This window comes from Thermobia domestica, chromosome 9, assembly GCF_964235325.1.
Source record: "Thermobia domestica chromosome 9, izTheDome1.hap1.1, whole genome shotgun sequence".
Taxonomy (NCBI): domain Eukaryota; kingdom Metazoa; phylum Arthropoda; class Insecta; order Zygentoma; family Lepismatidae; genus Thermobia; species Thermobia domestica.
The window spans coordinates 117,206,697-117,228,068 of NC_137462.1; the positions used below are offsets into that span (position 1 = coordinate 117,206,697).

Here is a 21,372-nt window from a genome sequence, read left to right on the forward strand (position 1 = left end):
AATTCAGAAGAGGCCGGACATCGCTTAAAGATGAAAAGAGAACTGGTCGTCCGGCAACAGCTGTGTCAGATGAAAACATTGCCGCTGTGGAACAAATGATTCGAGAAAATCCTCGAACAACTTTCAAGGCCATTGAATCTACAGTGAACATTGGATCGCAAGCAGTAACAAAAATTCTTCAGGATCATCTTCGGCTCAGGAAGGTTTCATCTCGTTGGGTGCCTCACACTTTGACTGAACAGCAGAAGCACATGCGTGTGGAATGGTGTGAAGAAATGCTTGCAAGATTTGATGGAGGCAATTCTCGACGCGTCTCTGACATTGTTACTGGTGATGAGACTTGGATCTATCAATCTGACCCTGAAAATAAAGGTAGTTTGGATCTTTCCAGACGAAAATCCACCCACGAAAGTGAAGCGACCGCGAAGTGTGGGGAAGAAGATGGTCGCAACTTTCTTCTCCAAATCTGGCCATGTTGCAACTGTTCCACTTGAAGAACAAAGGACTGTTACTGCTCAGTGGTACACCACTGTTTGCCTAACAAAAGTGTTCCAGAAGCTTTGGGAATGGCGTCCAAGAACTGGATTGCGTGGGATCCTGCTTCATCATAACAACGCGTCCGCAAACACGACCAACATCACAATTCAGTTTTTAGAATCTACGGAGGTCAAACTTACGACTCATCCGCCGTATAGCCCTGACCTGGCCCCGTGTGTTTTTTTCTGTTCCCCATGATAAAAGATCGCATGCGTGGGAAGAGATTTTGCAGCCCTGAAGAAGCTGTAGTGGCTTACGAGAATCAACTTTCAACACTTGAAACAAGACTTGCATCCTCGAAAACCACTTTTGGAAGCAGTAATGCCAAAGTGTGTACAGTGTAATGGTGAATATTTTGAGAAAATGTAAGTGTTAAATTGATTTTAAGTATGTAATTTATTTCACATCTCAAAACTTTCGTAATGACCCTCGTACTTTTTAAAATTTTCTCACCTTTCGCAGCTGGTCTGTGGACCTCACTCATATGTACGGAAGTTCCGTCCTATACTCTCTTCCCAAACGCTGATTTTCCACTCCACGGCACTAATCCTACTGAAAATTTCGTAAACTAAACTATTGATGTGTATGCAATAAAGAAACCAAGGCTAATATACTTGATTTAGAATCAGAAGTGTGAGAATTAATGATTACTTTTTGTTAAGATATTCCTATGTATGTTTGTTTTAGAACAAAAAATATTTGAGTTAATTTAAAAAAAGTTCTACATTAGTAACAAACAGGAACTACTGAATATAAGGAAAAAATAACTAAAATAGCTGCTGTAAATAGCAGTTAGAGTTTAGTCTAAAATATTTTTGCCAGTCTTTATTTAATGTTTTAGATAAAATTAAACGATTGTTAAAAAAATAATCTCACATTGAATATTTATCAGCAATTAGTCTCAATATAGCTAAGATGTGCATGTGAATGGAATTGTTAAATATGCTGCTTTCTTGCAAAAATACAGAAAAACAACCTCCCCCCGAGCAGTTGACATTCCCCCCCGGGTGAAAATGTCTGAATTCAACACTGATTCACATTCAAGTGATGGGCGACAGTTGCCATCTGATAAAGTTGATGCGTTTATTGCTTCTAGTACACAGTCGCTTAGAAAAATAATCAACAAATGCATCAAATGTGAGAGATGAATTTAGAACACCTAAATGGCGAATGCCGAGCACACATCTTGTGCTGTTAGGGTATCTGAAATAATATGTACCTAAAGGACGTATCTAGAACATGACAGGTATGTCCCAAGTAACGACATAAAAACAAATGACTGTTAGAGTGCGAAACTGAGCGAGGTATATAAATGCTATATTTGTGGTACATAGTTGCAAATATCAATTAGATGTAACAAGTACCTAAAACTGTAGGTAGCTGAAGTACATACTTAGCACATGAATTCATATGTGCCAAGTGTCGGGCACCTAAAAATTAGCTGGGACCCTAAGTGGCACATGCCTATCACATCTTGTGCTGTTAGGGTATCTATTCATATATGCGCTTACTCCAATGGATGAAGTAACATCGTTATTAAAACATAACTTATAAAATGTAAGAGATTTAATTTTTTTTATTAGAATGCCTACTATACCATTATAATTATATTAACGCTTAAAACCATGAATGCTCATTAGGAGCCAAGTGTTTGGTATCTGTTTACTGTATGAGTATTCTGGTTTCGATTTCCGGTAGGCTATTTCAATTTGTATGTTAATAGTAGATCCGTTTATCACGTCGCTTGGTTCTAATGGACGATAAACTTCGAACTAGTAACAAACAGCGTGTGAATTTTGGTTCCGAGTTCGATCCTCAAGAAGTCAACATGTGATTTGGATCTGATACTTGACTGTTGGCCCATGTCGTATGTGAGATCGGTGGTTAAAAAAGAAAGAAAGAAAGGAATGTCGCAATCCAATCAAACCAACAGAGAAATTTACAAGTAAGCAAATGAATATCTCTCTGACCAGATAATAAAGAAAATGTTAGGTTGTTGCACTTTTTATTTTTTCCCCTGTGTCCTTCCGTCTTCCTTCTCATCCTTCTACCCGGATTTGTTTTGTAATCTTGTCATTTATCACCTGAACGGCGCAAGCTGTTGATTGTTCATTTGTGCTTGCTTGAAGGTGATTCGTCGTTAAGCAGAAAACAGCCTTGCGGCTTTACTACGTACACGAGCTTCATTCAAAATTAGCCTTTGAGACTTGCCTAACCTTGCCGTGGGCGAACTGGAAGACGCTCTGACAACCACAACACCAGAGCCATGCCGTGGCGATGGAAGAAATCACAAATTCCAGCTGATATTTAGGTGTAAGCAATATTTTGTCAATGATGCAGAAGAACAGGTTACACTGTTATTGATTGAAATGGCTCTGAGACAGTCCAAGACATCTTTTATTATGTGGCTCTGCTTTATTGTTATATTCTACGGAATTCCTTCAGAGGCAGCGGGACAAGGTAAGGCATATTTCACAGCTAATAACTTCTATGCATGCGCATGTCGGAAAAAACAAGCATTTTAAATTTCCCATGACTCACGTGTTTCCTCAACTGCATGTTACTATTGCATTGATATTGTTATCAAATAGCTGTCTTCTTCGTTGTATTGTCACATTCTAAGTTATATAGCTATATTCCTACTTAAGAATGTGGTATTATTTCTGGAAGTTCTTTGCGGCTGTTCAAGTATAAATAATAATTGAACCGTCTCATACATGCAGTGCTCAATGTTTCAAGTAAACATTATGTTCTGCAAACACATTAAGTTTCCAAAGTTTGTTGAAATTTAGAGCTAAACGTGTACCTTTGAAAGCGCTGACGAAATATCACTGTAAATATTCACACACCACAAGATTAGTGTTATTAATACCTAAATCGAGCTAAATACATCAATTAAACTATAGTTCTTATTGGTGTATCAAGATCGTACTACATATTTGCAAATTTTATGAGAAATAATTTCATAACTTCATACGATATATCCAACCACCGCTCACTGGACTCACTTGCACTATAAATGATCCACCGCCGCCCCACCCTCCGTCTTAAAATCATCCCCCGGCTTATGAGGCTTCTAGTGATCATTTACTTTAGGTACAAATATTACAGGAAGAATTTGCCATTGTATAATCATATACAGCATATTCTTACATATACAATTATTTATATAACTTGAGTTTAATACTTTACTCACGACAAAAAAATTCAAGCTATTTAAGAAGTGAAAACAGAATATTTTGCCAACACTACTCAACCCAATCTTTCAATTGAATTTTCTCAACCGATTCTGTAAAAGAAATCAGATTTCTACCCATGATGCTACTCTTTCAGCTAAAGGAGACGAATGAATTAATGAAAGTAAATTATGAAATAAGTGGTGGAATGAGAATGGAGGAGGAAGTGGAGAACTCGAGAAAACCTAGGGGGACATGTTGACCATTACAAACTCGCGTAGATAAGGATCAATTAAGGGACACCTCGCACCAGAAATGACCGCTCTACCACAAAGCCACTGTGTCCCATCTCAATGGATTCTGTAAACATCATTTTGTTATATGCTCGTTAACATATGTACTTAAAAGGGCAATTTCAAACAAATATAAAAACTAAATAGTAATGAAAAATTAGTTTGCTTCGTTTCTCGTATATTTATAAGATCTTTTAACTTCTAAAATAGGGACATGATAACATTTTCATGATGTATTGAAACAAGCATGAATTCGATTTCGATCGTTTCAAAAGCAAATGAGTAATTAATTCCACCACTTCACAAAGATGTAGCCTGACTGCTTAACGTAAACTCTGAGTCATATTTCTTCCTATTCGAGAATTGAACCCTGGTATCACCATGTTGAAGATGCGTTTGCAGATCATTATATATACAGAAAGCTTCAAAATATGCATGAAGTTCCATAAGTATACCAGAGGCCGAAAGTGCTGAAACCCTGTGAGCAGGGACGTACACAGGGGATGGGTCCTGGGGGTCCAGCCCCCCTGAAATTTCAACAATTGTGTAAATTTAGCCTAATTTTAGGAATTTTAATATAAAATACTCTCATATTGAGTTTGGACTCCCCCGAAATAAATTCCTGCCTACGCTACTGCCTGTGAGTGTTGTTCGTCGTTAACCTCCCCTACGTGACGTGACAATTGAATTTTTTATACTTATTTTACAATTATTTACTTAAATCAGGAGTGTAGCGTATGTTTGCTTTCTCAGTAAATAATAGTTTAAAATTTAGTTCAAGAATATTTATTCGTTCTCTAAATGCTTGCTAAAAAAAAAAAAAAAAAAAAAAGACTTAAACGTAAATCAGACATTATTACATTTTAAAATTGTAAAACACTAAGAAAATGGCATTTCTTCCCCTTTATAATAACTTGAATGCAAGCATCGCAAAGGAAAAATGAATCGAAATTCTACTGTAGATTCCTCTTGTCCTTAACACAATATGAGTTATTCTTTTCTTTCTCTGTCTCTGTGTATGTGTGAGAAGTGGAACAAAGCGTCCCACCGCTTCGTGTTGAGCGCGTCAACATGGCCACAGGGCTTAGGCCCACCCTATTTCCTCTCCTCCCGCGCTTCCACTGTCGACCAAAACGGATTTTTTTTTTCAGTCACCAAAAATATGTGATTATATTACATATAAGAGCGGTTGTATTACAGGGCTGTTATGTGAGGCAGGCAAGAGGCAAGCCAAAACACGTGTGCGGAGAGTAACACCAAGCATCGTGACTTACACTATGTTGCCAAATGTCTTGTATACATCAATCAGACTCCAATTAAACTAATATTTTTTTGTTCCTCTTTCGTAAACGAGAATGTCTCCACATTTTTCTTGATTATTTTTATCGTGTTAATTAGGAAAGGACGTGACTTTGTGACTACATTATAGGACTGCCTCTGGTAGAAGGAATGCTGATTTCAGTTTGAAAGTCTCAGCATACCGGCTACCGTCGAGGTCAGGTTAATTGTAGTGTTTGTAGATGATACACTGTTATAGTGATTTGCTGAATATAGTTGTTATGCTAATCTTGGGTGTAGATTACAGTGTATGCAGATGCAATACCAGAACACGATAATGAACGTGTATAATGCAATTGACTTCGAGCTTACTGTATATTGAAGCTGCGAGATGCCAGGTGATCGAGCTGCAGAATTGTTGCTAGCGTGGATTGTGACATGTAAGTGAATAATCAATGATATACATAATAGGTGGCAAAGGTTCCCACAGCAGAGTATCTCCTAAGTGCACCCGCGATACACCTGGGAGCTCCAACACAGAAAAAGTGTTCAGTCCGCACTGACGGAACAGTAACGTAATCAGAGCCACCGTGGCTCTGCACATGAGGGTGCGAACACTAAACAAACGGTACAATCAACTCTTCGTTCCCGTGTTTCTCCGGACACTTACTCATCGACGAAAACGTCTTCGGTGATATCGGAAAAGAATGCAGGTGGCTGGTTGGTTGATTGACTTAGAGTTTAGTATCTAGTTCAACACCGAAACTATATCAGACATGGTTCTAAAACTTAACGTAGTATCCAAACCACATGATCTCCAACCGGGAATCGAAACTGAGTTTCTTTCTCCGAAGGCGCGTACGCTAACCATATAGTTACGAGGGAATTCTTAGCGGTATTCGACGAGAGAGTTGTGTCCATTTCGGATCGGATACAGTGGCGTCTAAATGCCAGTTCATAGACGGAGGTGAGCAGAATAATTGAGGATATGTTCGTATTCGCCATAACTCACATTTGTCATTCTGGTGTGAAGACAATAAGCCACATATTTCACTCTCCTCGTGTTTTCGCTCAAAGCAGTATAACTAACGCGTTGTACGTTCATAACATCGTCAATCTTCCCTCCTCCACCTCAGTGAACACTTTGCGGACCCCATTTTCTACCACAATTACTCGTGTCTCCGTACTGCAAGGTGGCCCAACGCTCTTTTTTCGGTACACATCTTTTATTTTGAGTTGTTAGGTCTCCAGGTATAAGCCCAATCAAGTACATGTGAAACATGGTAAGACGACCTTGGTTGCCAACGGGCTTTCGATAACGCTTATTCATGCTATGGTCTACAGCAACCGTGGGCACTATACAAATATTCAACATATGAGCGACTGGCTATTTGCCTGTAGAGCTGTTTTTATGGCGGCTCTAGATGGTTAATGTGTCATTAAGGTTAAGTATTAATGTCATATTACAGTATTGTATGTTTTTGAACTCCCTGTATAACAGATCTAAATGGTCATCAGGATCATTATTATTACCTTCTTCTTGTGTACTAACTTTGGCCCAGATTCTTAAATTTGAGCTCGGTGTTTTTACTTGCGTTTTTCACAGTGTATTTATCTAAACAAAGATGACACCTTTAAAAGTATCAGAGGACTTTATTAACCTTAGCCACAGAAATCTACAGTACGGTGCTAGTGTCGAATTTATGAAACATATGGAGCGAGAGAGCTATAGTTTTCTTAAGAAACATCGCAAAGCAAAAAGATGTATTTCGGAAATTCCTAGAGTTGGAGAAAAATGGAGGGGGAATATGCAAAAATTCTCCCATTACAAATCGGAAACTGATTACGATTATATTTCCTGTCGTTTCCAAGCATACTATCAACATCCACTGAATATTTGGAAAAAACTATTCCACCAATATTTTAAGAAAATATTTATATATTTCGTGAAAGCTGTTTATTAGATTTCTTTATTGATTTCAATTTTTCATCGTACGATTATTCCGAATAGATTAGTTGTGCCAACAAGTGTCCATAACAAAGGAAAGAGCTATTACAGAATCTTATTGCACGCATGATATTGACGTCAGAAAATGAAATGAAATGAAATCTTTTAGTTTTTTGTCTCAAGATTATGCCATGTAAGCTAAAGCAAACGGTAATTGTGAGACTGAATGTAATATTGAAATGAAGAAGGTGGGAAGAAACACGAGAACTCCACGGTATTTGCATGGGTGGACTGGCCATAATCAAGTACCGGCCCGATGGCCGCTGCGCCCTCCTCACATGAGGGGCTAAAACCCGTCTTAGCCTCGGGAAGGCGCACCGTTTCCTCTCTGAACACATTCTTTAAAAAAAAAAAAAAAAAAAAAAGCTACATAATTATTTTATAAATTCGCTAGCCTTTGGCCAGCTAGGGCTCCACCACTGGCGCAAATCCCGGGGGGGACGAGGGGGACATGTCCCCCCAATCTTGGACCTGGGGGGGACTGTACCCCCCAATAATTTGATTTAAAAAGTGCTTTTTCGGATAAGTGTCATTATTTATGTCCGACTGCTCCAAAGGAATGTAAGATAAAATTGATTTCTCTTGGCTTTTCCATTTTTTTTTCTAAAAAAGAATCGTATTCTGTAGTATTTCAAACTGAACGTCGTGCTGTAGTGAGTTTAGTAGTCTCATCAATATGTATTAATTCCGCTTCCGCTATTTGGGCACAAATTGCAATAAATGCCAGAGGAGGATATGCCCCTCTCCTCATGCTGGAAAGTTGTCTCAGCTGTAGGTACGGGCACACATTCCGGGGAAATGGGGAGACATGTCCCCCCCCAACATTGGAACTGGAGGCTCTCCCAATAATCCGATTTGAAAAGTGCTTTTTGCAGATAACTGTGATGAGTTGTGTCCGACTGGCACAAAGGAAAGTGAGATGAAATTTGTTTCTCTTGGCTTTTCCATTTTTAATGAAAATGAAGGCGTGCGACTGTGCGTGACGTAACCTGATATGAAATCTTATCTCCTCCTCTCCCCTAGGCCCTAGCACACGAAGAGTATATAGACTATCCAACGTCAGTAGAACCCATCTTTTCAGTAAATGCGCATTTAATCTATTTGTAGTATCAGCCTAGGCATCTACTCATGCTTCGTAAGCTAACTAACTCTATAGCCTATGGAATCCGGAGGTTCAATGCCGCGTTCACAAAAGCTCTCCACTGACTTCTATTTTTAGCCAACTGGATCCAGTTTCTAGTTTGTATTCCTATCTCTGCGAGATCCATCTTAATATTGTCTTCCCATCTGCTCCTAGATCTTCTTAAAAGTCGTTTTCCGATTGGTCTTACTGCTAACACTTTGAAAGCGTTCCTACTTTCTTCCATCCTGGCTACATGTCCTGCCCACCTAAGCCTCCTAGACTTGATGACCTTAACAATGTTTGGTAAGCCGTATAATTTACGTAGTTCGTCGTTATGAAGTTTCCACCATTCCCCATTCCCGTTCCTCTTGGTCCGAATATTTCTCTCGGGATCTTGTTCTCAAATACTTTCAGTCTATGCTCTGCACTCAGTAAGCGACCATGTTTCGAAACCATACAGAACAACAGGTATGATTATCGTTTTATACATTTTAAGCTTCAAATCCCTCGACAGAATTCGCGACGACAAGAGGTTTTGAACTGAATAATAACACGAATTCCCTGTTTTTAGTCGACATTTAATTTCTTCGTGAATATGATTTTCGTCTGTTAATATTGATCCTAGATATTTGAAAGAATCCACTTTATCAAAAGTATTATTTAAAATTTTAACACATACATGAATTGCCGTATTACGGTCCCGACGCACTTCCATGTATTTAGTTTTCTCTGCATTTATTTCTAAACCCATGTCCATGCAAGCGCGTCTAATAAGACCTTTGCATTTCTTTCTATTTTTCTCCTATCATCCCCTACTAAGTTTACATAATCAGCGTACGCATAACCTGGTGAACACTGTTCAGCTCTAGGCCCTGGTTGCTATCTTTGATTTTCCTTATAGCGTATTCCAGGACAAAGTTGAATAATAATGGCGACAACGCATCTTCTTGTTTCAGGCCATTGTTAACGTGAAAGCTCGTGGCCAAAAATTTTCCTACCCGGACTTTACTTTGGGATTCATTTAAACATGCCTTAATTGATCTAATTAGCTTTATCGGTATTCCAAATTCTGTAAGAACGTTGTACAATGTTTCTCTCCTAACCGAGTTATAAGCCTTTCTAAAATCAATAAATAGTTGATGTACCGGACTACTGTATTCCCGCTTGTTTCCAAGTATTTGGCGAATGGTAAATATTTGGTCGATAGTTGATCGATTTCGTCTAAATCCACACTGATAATTTCCAAACATTTCATCTGCGTATGGGGTCAATATTGCTAATAGAATGTTTGAAAGGATTTTATAGGATATTAACAGAAGAGAGATGCCTCGATAATTATTGCAGCCAGTTTTGTCGCCTTTCTTGTGGATTGGAACAATGATTGATTCTTCCCACTCTTGTGGCAATTCTTTCTTGTTGTAGATAAGGAGAATGAGTTTGTGTATCTTGTTCCACAATTTTTTTGCCTCCAGCTAAAATTAACTCAGCCGGAATTTCGTTTACACCCGAGATTTGTGTTTCTTTAATTTCTTTATAGCGATTTTTACTTCTATTCGATTGGGTTCTGGAATATATGGTTCTGCGGTGTGTATCTTCCTTTCTCCACGCACATTAGTTTTTGGCTGCGTGTTAAGCAAATCGTCAAAGAAATTTTTCCATCTATTTAAAATGCTGTCTGTATCAGTGAGAACTGTTCCATCAGCTTTCTTTCATATATAAGAACGAGGTTCATAGCCTTTCTTAAATTCGTTGACCCCTTTATACATGTCCCGAATGTTTTTATTTTTACTATTATCTTCAAGTTCCAAAATTTTAGCTTTCAAAATATCGCGTTTCTTTGTTCTAAGAGTTTTGGAAGTTCCTCGCCTGATGTCTACGAAATTTTGTGTAGTTATTTCATTCGGATTTTGTGGCCAACGTAATTTTGCCTGTTTTCTCTTCTCTGCTAGTTCGAACCATGGTTTGTTCCTACGTATTTCCGCGTGTCCCAATTTTTCTTTTGAGAGAGGATGTTTCGTAAGCAAAGAAAAGAATTCAATTGCTGGAACATTTTTCTCTATAATCTTAAGGTTACATCTGTTAAGTAAAGAGTATAACATGCGTCAGATTTCCGAAACGATTCCTGTAATGTTATTGAGATTATAATCATTTTGCTCAAAGAGTATTGTTGCGTCATACATAATTGATATTCTTTCTTCATGGTTTTGGGGAAGGCGTCATTTATATTATTATATTACTATAAAACAATTTTAACGTGGATCTTTGTGGATGCCTAATTAGAAACATACCAATTATAAATATGCATGTATTCAGATTTCAGAATGTTTTCACATCAGTGATTTGTAATACTGATATGTACCAAATTTCACAAAATTAAATCCCCACGTTAAACGGGTTTGCATATCCATGCTCCTAACTATGAAAACATTTACGCTCACTCCAACCTCAATCATTTCACGAATTCAACCTGTTTTACGTGTGTTATTAGGACATAATATCGATTGTGATTTATTCTAAAAACACTTTTATACATTGCAAGAGCTGTAACGTCCAAATATTTACTGAGAACTCATAGTCGTATCGGAATAAACAAAAGCGAGTATGGAACAGTAAACTGTTATAACAAAAGGCAAAAGAAGATATGCAAAGGCATACAAAACGGTCGAGTGGTTTGGGTCGATATACTATCAATCACATGTTTGTGTGTTCAAACCCGGTAGCAAGTTGTTTCTTTTTTAAGTGTCTTCCTATTTTCATCCGGAGGCTGAAAATATTTCTTTGAGTAACTCATTGAAAACTTCTTTTGTTTCAAATTCGATTAGAACGGAACATTATATGAATTGCGAATCTTAAATCCATAGTTAAAAAAATGAAGTATACTCATTACTCTATTATCCTCTGATTTGTAACGTAACTCTATTTATAAACAATGGTGACTTCAGAAAATTATCCTCGGGGGGAATTTCAATATGCGGGTTTAGGGCAAACATTGGTAGTCCACATTGAGCACGATCGAATATATGGTCCTGAAGGCGAAAATTTCTTAGCTCGAGAGGGGTCTCAAATTCTCCCTCAGATCACGTCCTGAAAGCATCATTGCTTAAAAGCTTTTCGTAACAAATATAATATTACACTTGTTTCTCGTTCTACATTTAGAATTGGTGAAATCATAACTTATAGAGGATTATAATAAAAGCATAAAAATTACAATACCAATCATGTATAAATTATCCTATAAATTACCAATTTTGGGTCAGATTAAAACTCAAATATTTGTTTTCGGATTGCACTTAGAAGTAGGTCCTCTCTATATAATCCTGATTGGAAAGCCATGTTTAACACTAATTATTTAATCAATATTTATACGAATATTTTTTTTATTTTACTATTTTTACTATTCAATATTATATACACTTCAAAATCAAAATCTCGAAAATGTATATTGCATGAGTGCAGACTCGCAAATAAATGATTATTTATCATATATATTGGTCTCTATTCGAAATTCTATTTAATCGAATCCGACATGAACACAGGCAGAAACATCGAGAACAGGTGAGAAAAAGGTGTTGTACCCGGCGGGGACTCGAAGTAAGTTCAAATGGTACTTTACAAGCCGAACGCCTTAGACCACTCGGCTATGGTAACAACTAGTGATTGTAGCAAAGGCTTCGAGTAGTAGTTCTTGTTACAGAATAATATTTTCTATTGGCTAAAATTTAAACCTAATTTACTTTGATATAATATATCTATTAATTTGTTACATGAACACGTTTTCGTTACTTTGATGAATGATGTATGTTGTTGATATAGATTCTATTACACGTTCTTTCGTAAATATTATAGAAAGTATCAGGGTTATTTATGATCTTGACTGAAATTGACTGGCGTATGCGCAGTACACAGACAGTTCAATTGGAAGGCGAGGAAGGAAACGCTAACACACTGTTAGAATCAGTGTTGCCACATCTACTGATTTTGCAGGATATCTCCTGCTTTTTCTACGTTCTACTGATCTACTATGAAAGAAAATGAAAAGTGAACAACCTTCTGCTTTTTCTTTACTTCGAGAAGTTAAAGAAATATGTTATTATTAATATTGAATTTTCATTTTTTCTTACATAAAAAGAGGAAATTTCTCTGTATGCATATACAAAGCTCCGTAGAGCATATAGTTCTAGAGGTTTGCTGTATATAATATGAATATAAGGAAACAACTATACGTCATCTTCTATATGCATGATGGTTGGCGATCTTTATGACTTATTGTAAGATTTACGAGTAAGTGTTGTTTAGATTGGGACTTGGGTTGGAAGCAGGGTAAAAGTGAGGGGCATGCTGGAGGGACGTCGTTCCCCACTTCCAAAAAATATCTACGGTCCCCCACTTCCTAAAAAAATATAGTAAGTAAAGATAGGAATGCGAGGGCGGTATGACGTCATGCCTTACCCTACCATTTCAGAACCAGTTTTACCCCTGGTTGGAAGAGTAGCTTAGATCTCTTCTTTACGATCGTCAGTGAAAAATGTCTTATGTTACGATTATGTGTAACTGTATCATATTGCTATACTATCGCTAGGTGTACGATATTTTCCCACAGAACTTTGCTCTGTCTACGTCTTACTTCACACACGTGTGTATCAAACATTATTAATATAAAAGGGGGTATGAGAGTCTTTCTATCTCGAAAAGATTACCTAATCATCGGAAAACATTTTCTTTATGAAACTTATTTTGAAGTAATTAAAATTCAAATTTATGTTTTGTATGTATTGTTTTATTTTGAAATTAACGTAATAATGAATTCTGGACCGCTTGTTTTGACCGCTGTCCCCTTAATAATGCCATTTTTTTGTCCCCCTGGATTTGCACTCAAATGCTGCCACTTTATGTGTCTACTGCTTTCTCCTGTTTTTTATGTTCGAATCTTCTGCTTTTCCAACTGATCGGTCTGGCAACTTAGAATGTTTCATCGCTGTGAAGTATAAAGAACAGCCAAAATGTATTTTACGCTAGTCATTGCGTAAAGAATCACCAGGTTAATGTTTGTCCAAGTTCTCACTAATGAACTGGACTCATGACAAATAATTAATATTGTCATTACTGCACAATATGAAGAATAAAGAACGTATATTACACCACATTGTTCTCGAATTCGAACTTAGCTAAGAAAGGGTCAATAAACAAAATGTGATTTATTCATTCGAATTGAGATAATTCAATGAAACTAGAAATTACACAATCAAAAGGAAAAATATCGTTAAAAAGACAATAATACTTTTATCCGAGATGTGAAATAAAGTTATTAATTAACTGAAATGAAAGTAATATTGGGCATGATATAGAGTAAGAAAAAAAGTAAATGTATTCTTAGAAACGTTCAAAATAAATTCACAAATACTTTTTGAAGATATACTACTCTTCCTTTACGTTTTAACGAACTAATAAGTAAACAAGCAAAGGAAAAGAATGAAGAACGAAAGTATTGCTCTTGAAAAAAATATAATAAATAAATGAAACTTAAATAAATGTTTACACAAAAAATAACACACTAGTACTTCATGTAGTCACCTCCAGAGTCAGTAACTTCTTGAAGTCTGGAGGGGATAATAGATACAAGTCTCGAGCAATACGACGGTGTGTCACGAAAATGTTGCCACAGTTCCATAACATGATTTTGAAGAAACGTTTGGTCTCTGTCTTCACGTCTCGGTTCCCATTCTTGCATCATGTAGGCCCACAGATGTTCTATTGGGTTCAAATCTGGGGATAGAGGGGGCCACTCAATTCAAATTAACTCTGGATGTTCACTTAGCCACTCTCGTGTTTGCCGGGAAGTGTGAACAGCACTGTTTTCATGCATAAATATATATTCTTCCTGTTCGAGGAAGTTTCTTTCTAAGGACGGTAACAACGTATTTTCGAGGATATTAATGTAAACACTGCTGTTCATTCTCTCAGGCACCGCAACCAAATCTCCAGGACCAGCAGCCGTCATGTATCCCCAAAAGTGTGCTGATATTCGTCCTGAACAAGAAGTTCTGATAATATTTTGTTCAGCATACCTGATTCCGCGCGGTCTATACAATATAACTCTGCCTTGTTGGTTAGACTTGAAAACCTTCTCGTCGGTCCAGATAACTAAGTCCCAATATGACTGAGGTTGGGTTATGTTTTTCTGTGCCCATTCCATTCGTCTGGCCTTGTGAGTTTCAGTCAGGAGAGTCTTCCTAGCGGGTCTTGAACAGTGTAGACCAGCCCCCAATAATCTTCTTCTTATTGTTTCGTGAGAACAATTATATTCTCTGGCTTTGTCCAAGAGGATTGACGTGTGACATAGAGGTCTGTTGATTACTTCTGTAACTAAAGCTTGATCTTGAGCTGCAGTTGTCACTTTTGGCCTTCCACTTCTTGACTGAGACCTGAACCATTCACCACCTTCTTCATGTCGCTGAGATTCTGAGGCACCATTCACGAGTAGTTCGAATCCCACCCCAGCACAATTTGGTTTTACCTCTTCTTGACGTTTCTGTTTGTGATCCTGCCGGATTCTATTAAATATAATTCCGTAATACGCTAAAATATAGGTAATATTTGAAGTTCTTAACCTCCCATTTTTACATTTTTCAAGCTCAATTGAGAAGAAAGAGGGAAAATGAAAGTACAAAGATTTACAATAATTACTTAGCATTTACTGTCATTGTAATTGTAGATATTTTATTTATGCAAATGTATAATGAACTAAAAATATATTTAGTAGGTCACATGTCTCCATTTTTCGATTCTAACTTGGAAGTTACAGTTTAGGCGGTGACATATCGAAGACCCAGGGGGTTGAGGGGGGTGTAACCCCTCCCATTGAAACTTTTATATTCTATTGAAATAAAAAGTGTTGCAGTTTATAATCTTGGAAAAGCAACAATCACTGTGTGTGGAGGACGGTTTATTTATACTACGATTTATCACTTCGAAATGTGTAGAAGATGTGACTGGATATTGTGTATAATCATTCAAGAAATATAAGACAACGAAGGGACTTCGTAAACCCTTCACGCCACCCCAGGAGGACGAAGTGCGTCCCGCCGTCCCTCGGTTGGGAACTACTGCTTGCGAGGGAAACATTCTAACAGTGTGTTAGCGTTTCCTTCCTCGTCTTCCAATTGAACTGTCTGTGTACTGCGCATGTGCCAGTCAATTTCCATAAAAGATCATAAATAACCCTAATACTTTCTATAATATTTACGAAAGAACGTGTAATAGAATATATATCATCAACATACATCAATCATCAAAGTAACGAAAACATTCATGAAACAAATTAATAGATATATTATATCAAAGTAAATTAGGTTTAAATTTTAGCCAATAGAAAATGTTAGTCTGTAATACGAACTACTACTCGAAGCCTTTGCTACAATCACTAGTTGTTACCATAGCCGAGTGGTCTAAGGCGTTCGGCTTGTAAAGTAACATTCTAACTTACTTCGAGTCCCCACCAGGTACAACGCTTTTTTCTCTTTTTTTTCACCTGTTCTCGATATTTCTGTCTGTGTTCTTGTCGGATTCGATTAAATAGAATTTCGAATAGAGACCAATATATATGATAAATAATCATTTATTTGCGAGTCTGCACTCGTAAAATATACATTTTCGAGATTTTGATTTTGGAAATGAAGTGTATATAATATTGAATAGTAAAAATAGTAAAATAAAAAAATTTCGTATAAATATTGATTAATTAATTAGTGTTAATCATGGCTTTCCAATCAGGATTATATAGAGAGGACCTACTTCTAAGTGCAATCCGAAAACAAATATTTGAGTTTTAATCTGAGCCAAAGTTGGTATCTTACAGGATAATTTATACATGATTGGTATTGTAATTTTTATGCTTTTATTATAATCCTCTATAAGTTATGATTTTACTATTCTAAATGTAGAACGAAAAACAAGTGTAATATTATATTTGTTACGAAAAGCTTTTAAGCAATGATGCTTTCAGGACGTGATCTGAGGGAGAATTTGAGACCCCTCTCGAGCTAAGAAATTTTCTTCAGGACCATGTATTCGATCGTGCTCAATGTGGACTACCAATGTTTGCCCTAAACCCGCATATTGAAATTCCCCCCGAGGATAATTTTCTGAAGTCACCACTGTTTATAAATAGTGTTTCGTTACAAATCACAGGATAATGGAGTAGTGAGTACCGTATACTTCATTTTTTTAACTATGAATTTAAGATTCGCAATTCATATAATGTTCCGTTCTAATCGAATTTGAAACAAAAGAAGTTTTCAATGAGTTACTCAAAGAAATATTTTTAGCCTCCGGATGAAAATAGGAAGACACTTAAAAAAGAAACAACTTACTGCCGGGTTTGAACTCACAAACATGTAATTGATAGTATATCGACCCAAACCACTCGACCGTTTTGTATGCCTTTGCATATCTTCTTTTGCCTTTTGTTATAACAGTTTACTGTTCCATACTCGCTTTTGTTTATTCCGATACGACTATGAGTTCTCAGTAAATATTTGGACGTTACAGCTCTTGCAATGTATAAAAGTGTTTTTAGAATAAATCACAATCGATATTATGTCCTAATAACACACGTAAAACAGGTTGAATTCGTGAAATGATTGAGGTTGGACTGAGCGTAAATGTTTTCATAGTTAGGAGCCTGGATATGCAAACCCGCTTAACGTGGGGATTTAATTTTGTGAAATTTGGTACTACTACTTCATCTACATCACCTAATATATAATATACTCTACAACAGTTGATCAGATTCATCTACCGTAATATGAGTTTCATCTCCCTTATCTAGAATAAGCCTCAAATCTGCCCACCTTCCAATGTTGAAGACAACCAATGGCGTATTTAGGATTTTCTTTCAAGGGCTATGCCCAACACAAGGAAGGAAGTGGGCAATTGCCCACCTGAGTTTGAGAATTAAATATATTTTAATTTATGCATTTTGAAGTTATAATGGCAAGAATTACAGATCGATAAATCCTATATGATATGATACAAAAATTTAGAGGTGAATCTAACCCTTTATTCTATTCATACAAGAAAAAGAAAACATCCTCTTGGCCGTCCTAATTTCCCGGGCTAATTATTCCCCCGTTTTGATTTTCTTTAATGCAAACATTTCCTTCATTTAAAAATAACTAAACGATATAATTGTTCCTTTGTTATAATAACTAAAGTCCTGTCATGTTGATATCCGCGCATGTTGGTGTGGTACATTAGTTTCGCTTATCAACTCTTCTTAGTTTTGGTGTTACTGATGACGGCAAACTTGAATCACAACTGACAACGGTCGATAAAGTATGATAGGCGAAATGAAAGTAGTAACGTCAAGAAAAAGAAACAGAAAAATAGAAAGGATGACAGAAAGAACTATTAAGGACGCAGTTCTTATATGGAATGAAATTTGACAAATACAGTATTATTTCTGAACAAAAAGCATAAGAAAATGGAAAGTCAATGACATTCTTAAAAATGGTAAGGATTATTGTTGTACGTGGAATGCGTAAAACTAACAAATTATTTCGAGGGGAGAATGAGCCCGATAGCCTCCTAAATACGTCACTGAAAACAATTCTGCTCCCCTGATCCGTCAGAGCATTGTTTTTCAACTTCATAAATATTTTGAACATCGTATATATATATATATATATATATATATATATATATATATATATATATATATATATATATATATATATGGGAACGTCTTACCTGTCTCCCCCAATGTTGAAGACAGATTTGCGCCTTTGGGCTCCACCCCAGACCCCGGTATTTGCTCGGCCTGCGTCCTCGCTCTTTCTGTTTTCGGCATGGGAATGCTATTAATGACGTTAGATTTACCGCTAAATATATAGATTTGACTCTAATATCGGTCATTTTGGACGATTTTTACATATCACCCTTACCAACCCCACGCTCCGCCCCAAATCCCAGTATTTGCTCGGCCTGTGGCCTCGCTCTTTCTGTTTTTGGCTTTGGGAATGTCATTATAATGATCTTAGGGACCCTGAAATTTATAGATTTGACTCTAATATCGGTCATTTTGGATGATTTTTATATATCAACCCTCTCACCCCCACTGCTCCGCCCACAGATCCCGTCTTTACTCGGCCTACGGCCTTGCCCTTTCTGTTTTAGGCTTTGGTGGTACCATTAATGATCTCAGCGACTTCGAAATATGTTGATTTGACTCTAATCTCGGTCATTTTGGATCATTTTTACATGTCTGTCCCTCCCACTCCCGCCGTTAGAGGCGCTAGTTGCGTTACATAAAAACAAGACTCCGTTCAAGACTTACAGATAAACAGTGATTTATTTGTGGATTTTGTAGAAGGGGGGAATGTTTATGCAAGATTCTGTTCCGTATAACAGAACAACTTTACAGTCGGTTCGGGACAACGTTATTTTTAAACCTATCTACTTTAAAATTATGGTACTATTTTGATAGGCGATCCCCAAGTTCTTTGCCTTTTTTACCTTTTTAAAAACAATTTTATGATAAATATGGGTAGGTACGTTAGATAAGATTTGGTTAGATAAATTAGTTTACATGTGTTACCTTGCTACTTTTCGTCCTACTGCTGAAGACAAGTGTGCAGCATCCAGTAAAAGCCCTATAGTTACACTGCAATCTGCACAACTTGTTATAACAAGTGTCACACTCCTACGTAAAACAGTTTTGTTATGACAAATAATTCTTTAGTCCCTTCTAATTTGGTCTTTAAAAACCAAATTCCTCGCCCGAACAATAAATACGATAAAAGGTAAGAGTTTACTTTGGGCAGAACAGTGATAGTTGCACATACACTTGAACCTGATTTTATTAAATAGAAGGGGAAAGACGGTATTAAATGTCATTCGTCATATCATAAATGAGTTTTTGCACTTGCTCCTTCTACTTAATAAAATTAGATTCAGAGGTGTGTGACCCTAGCATTGTTCTGCTGAAAGTAAACTTCTGGTCAACAAAACATACTGGTATTAAAAAGAATCCAGAATTGAACAGAGACTGTAGCTAACCTGGTCTCCGAAGAATCATGAGCATGTATTAAACAATTACCAATATGATGCTATCTAGGGGGAAAAAACTTTTCTTTCACTTTTACTCTCGAAATTGAAACAGTCATTGTAGCCTACAATATTTACAGTTTTTACAACAAAATAACAAAAAAGGACTGACTTTCGATTTCACCTTGAGTTAAGCTGAAACATGACTTATCTAACACTGTCTTAAAAACTAAAAATATTTTCACAATATTTTCACTTTAGAATAGCGAAGCAATAGGAGGTTGGTTTACATCGGATACCGTCTTTTTCATTTGGTTTGCAATATGATGTCCATTTTCTATCCAGCTGAAGGCATACTTTTCTGCATTGAAAGAAGTCATGTCTGGCCCATTAACGTTTATGGAAAGAAGAGATTCGAGGGTTTTTACAGATAAATGGTTTCTAGCGTCATGCTGTAAGTTTAAGTTGGAAAAGCCTCTCTTACACTCTGCAGAAGAAACTGAAAGCAATTCTATGAACAATTCTTCAGAAAGCAATTTTATAAACAAGACCAACATAGCTCGCGACAATAAACATACTGGAAAAAAAAAAAAGAATCGCTACTAAAACATAAAGTTGAATCATTGCACTTCAAAAGAGTTTATAGCTTAAGAAACTGAGAAAATATCTTCCCAGGCTGGGAAGGCTGAATTAAACCTAGAGGCAGGGAAGTCAACATTTAGAAGGGGGGAAATTCCCAGGCTTCCCTGGCTACAAATAAATCCCTGCAGATAAACATATGGAATCATTGTTCTTGATGAACTCAGAAAGAGACATTCTGACCAAAATGGACAACAATCTTATTATTGACAAAATGTTTGAGAAAAGCAAGGAGATGTGAAGGCTTCTTCAAGCATAAAGCAGTGACTTTACTTTCATTTTCCAGTTTTGTTTCTGAATTTGTTTTCTCACTAGGTAGCTATATAATTCTAAATTTACTTTTGTTAATTTGTAGTAAATGTTTCATGTATACTTTTTATTAACGGTTTTAAGAATAGATGAAAAATAAGTTAATGTTATGATGAACATAGCTTTAAAAGGACAGAAGTATGAAAAATAGCATAAGGCCCAAACTTAACTCAAATCTTCAGTTATAATTAGGCTGTTAACAAATGTAGCCGAAGAATTTAAACAACTGGTTTCATTTTTGTAGTCCCAGTTAAAGTGTGCAGATTTATATAGGCCTAATATACGAGGCGTGTTTTTTAAGTAAGGCCGTTAGAACATAAGTACACAACGAAAGGTTATTTCAAAAAAGTAAATGTATTTTCAGAAAGTACATACTTTACTCTATTTTTCGACATAGTTGCCAAGTTTGTTCATACACTTATCATACCTCTCAACCAATTTCAAAATACCCTCTTCATAAAAACTTGCCGCCTGCTTCGATAACCAAGAGTTCACTGCCGTTTTCACATTGCCGTCATCATTGTAACGGTTGCCACTGAGGTGTTGTTTGAGGTGGAGGAACAGATGGTAATCGCTCGGCGCAAGATCAGGACTGTAGGGTGGGTGGTCTAAAACTTCCCAGCCAAAACTGTTCAACAAATCGCGGGTTTGACCTGCAGTGTGAGGTCTTGCATTGTCATGAAGAAGAACAATGCCCTTTGTCAGCATGCCGCGTCGTTTGTTTTGAATCGCTCTGCGTAGCTTTCACAGTGTTTGGCAGTATGCCTCTGCATTGATAGTGGTTCCTCGTTGCATGAAGTCGACCAACAAAACACCATGCCTATCCCAAAACACCGACGCCATGATTTTGCGCTGGGATAGAGTCTGTTTGGCCTTCACCTTTACAGGCGAGTGTGTGTGTCTCCATTCCATGCTCTGTTGCTTCGATTCGGGCGTGATATGCGAAACCCATGTTTCGTCTCCAGT

General features: G+C 36.9%; 1 protein-coding gene across 1 annotated transcript in view; it reads left to right on the forward strand.

Moving 5' to 3' along the window:
* The first annotated feature begins 2,749 nt into the window (after nt 1-2,749).
* The window catches only part of LOC145694964 (venom protease-like), a 186,675-nt gene continuing 168,052 nt past the window's right edge, over nt 2,750-21,372 (forward strand). The window contains exon 1 of the mRNA XM_081771778.1: nt 2,750-2,997. Within this exon, the coding sequence (XP_081627904.1) occupies nt 2,907-2,997 (91 nt within the window). The 5' untranslated portion in view covers nt 2,750-2,906. The remainder of the gene's footprint in view (nt 2,998-21,372) is intronic.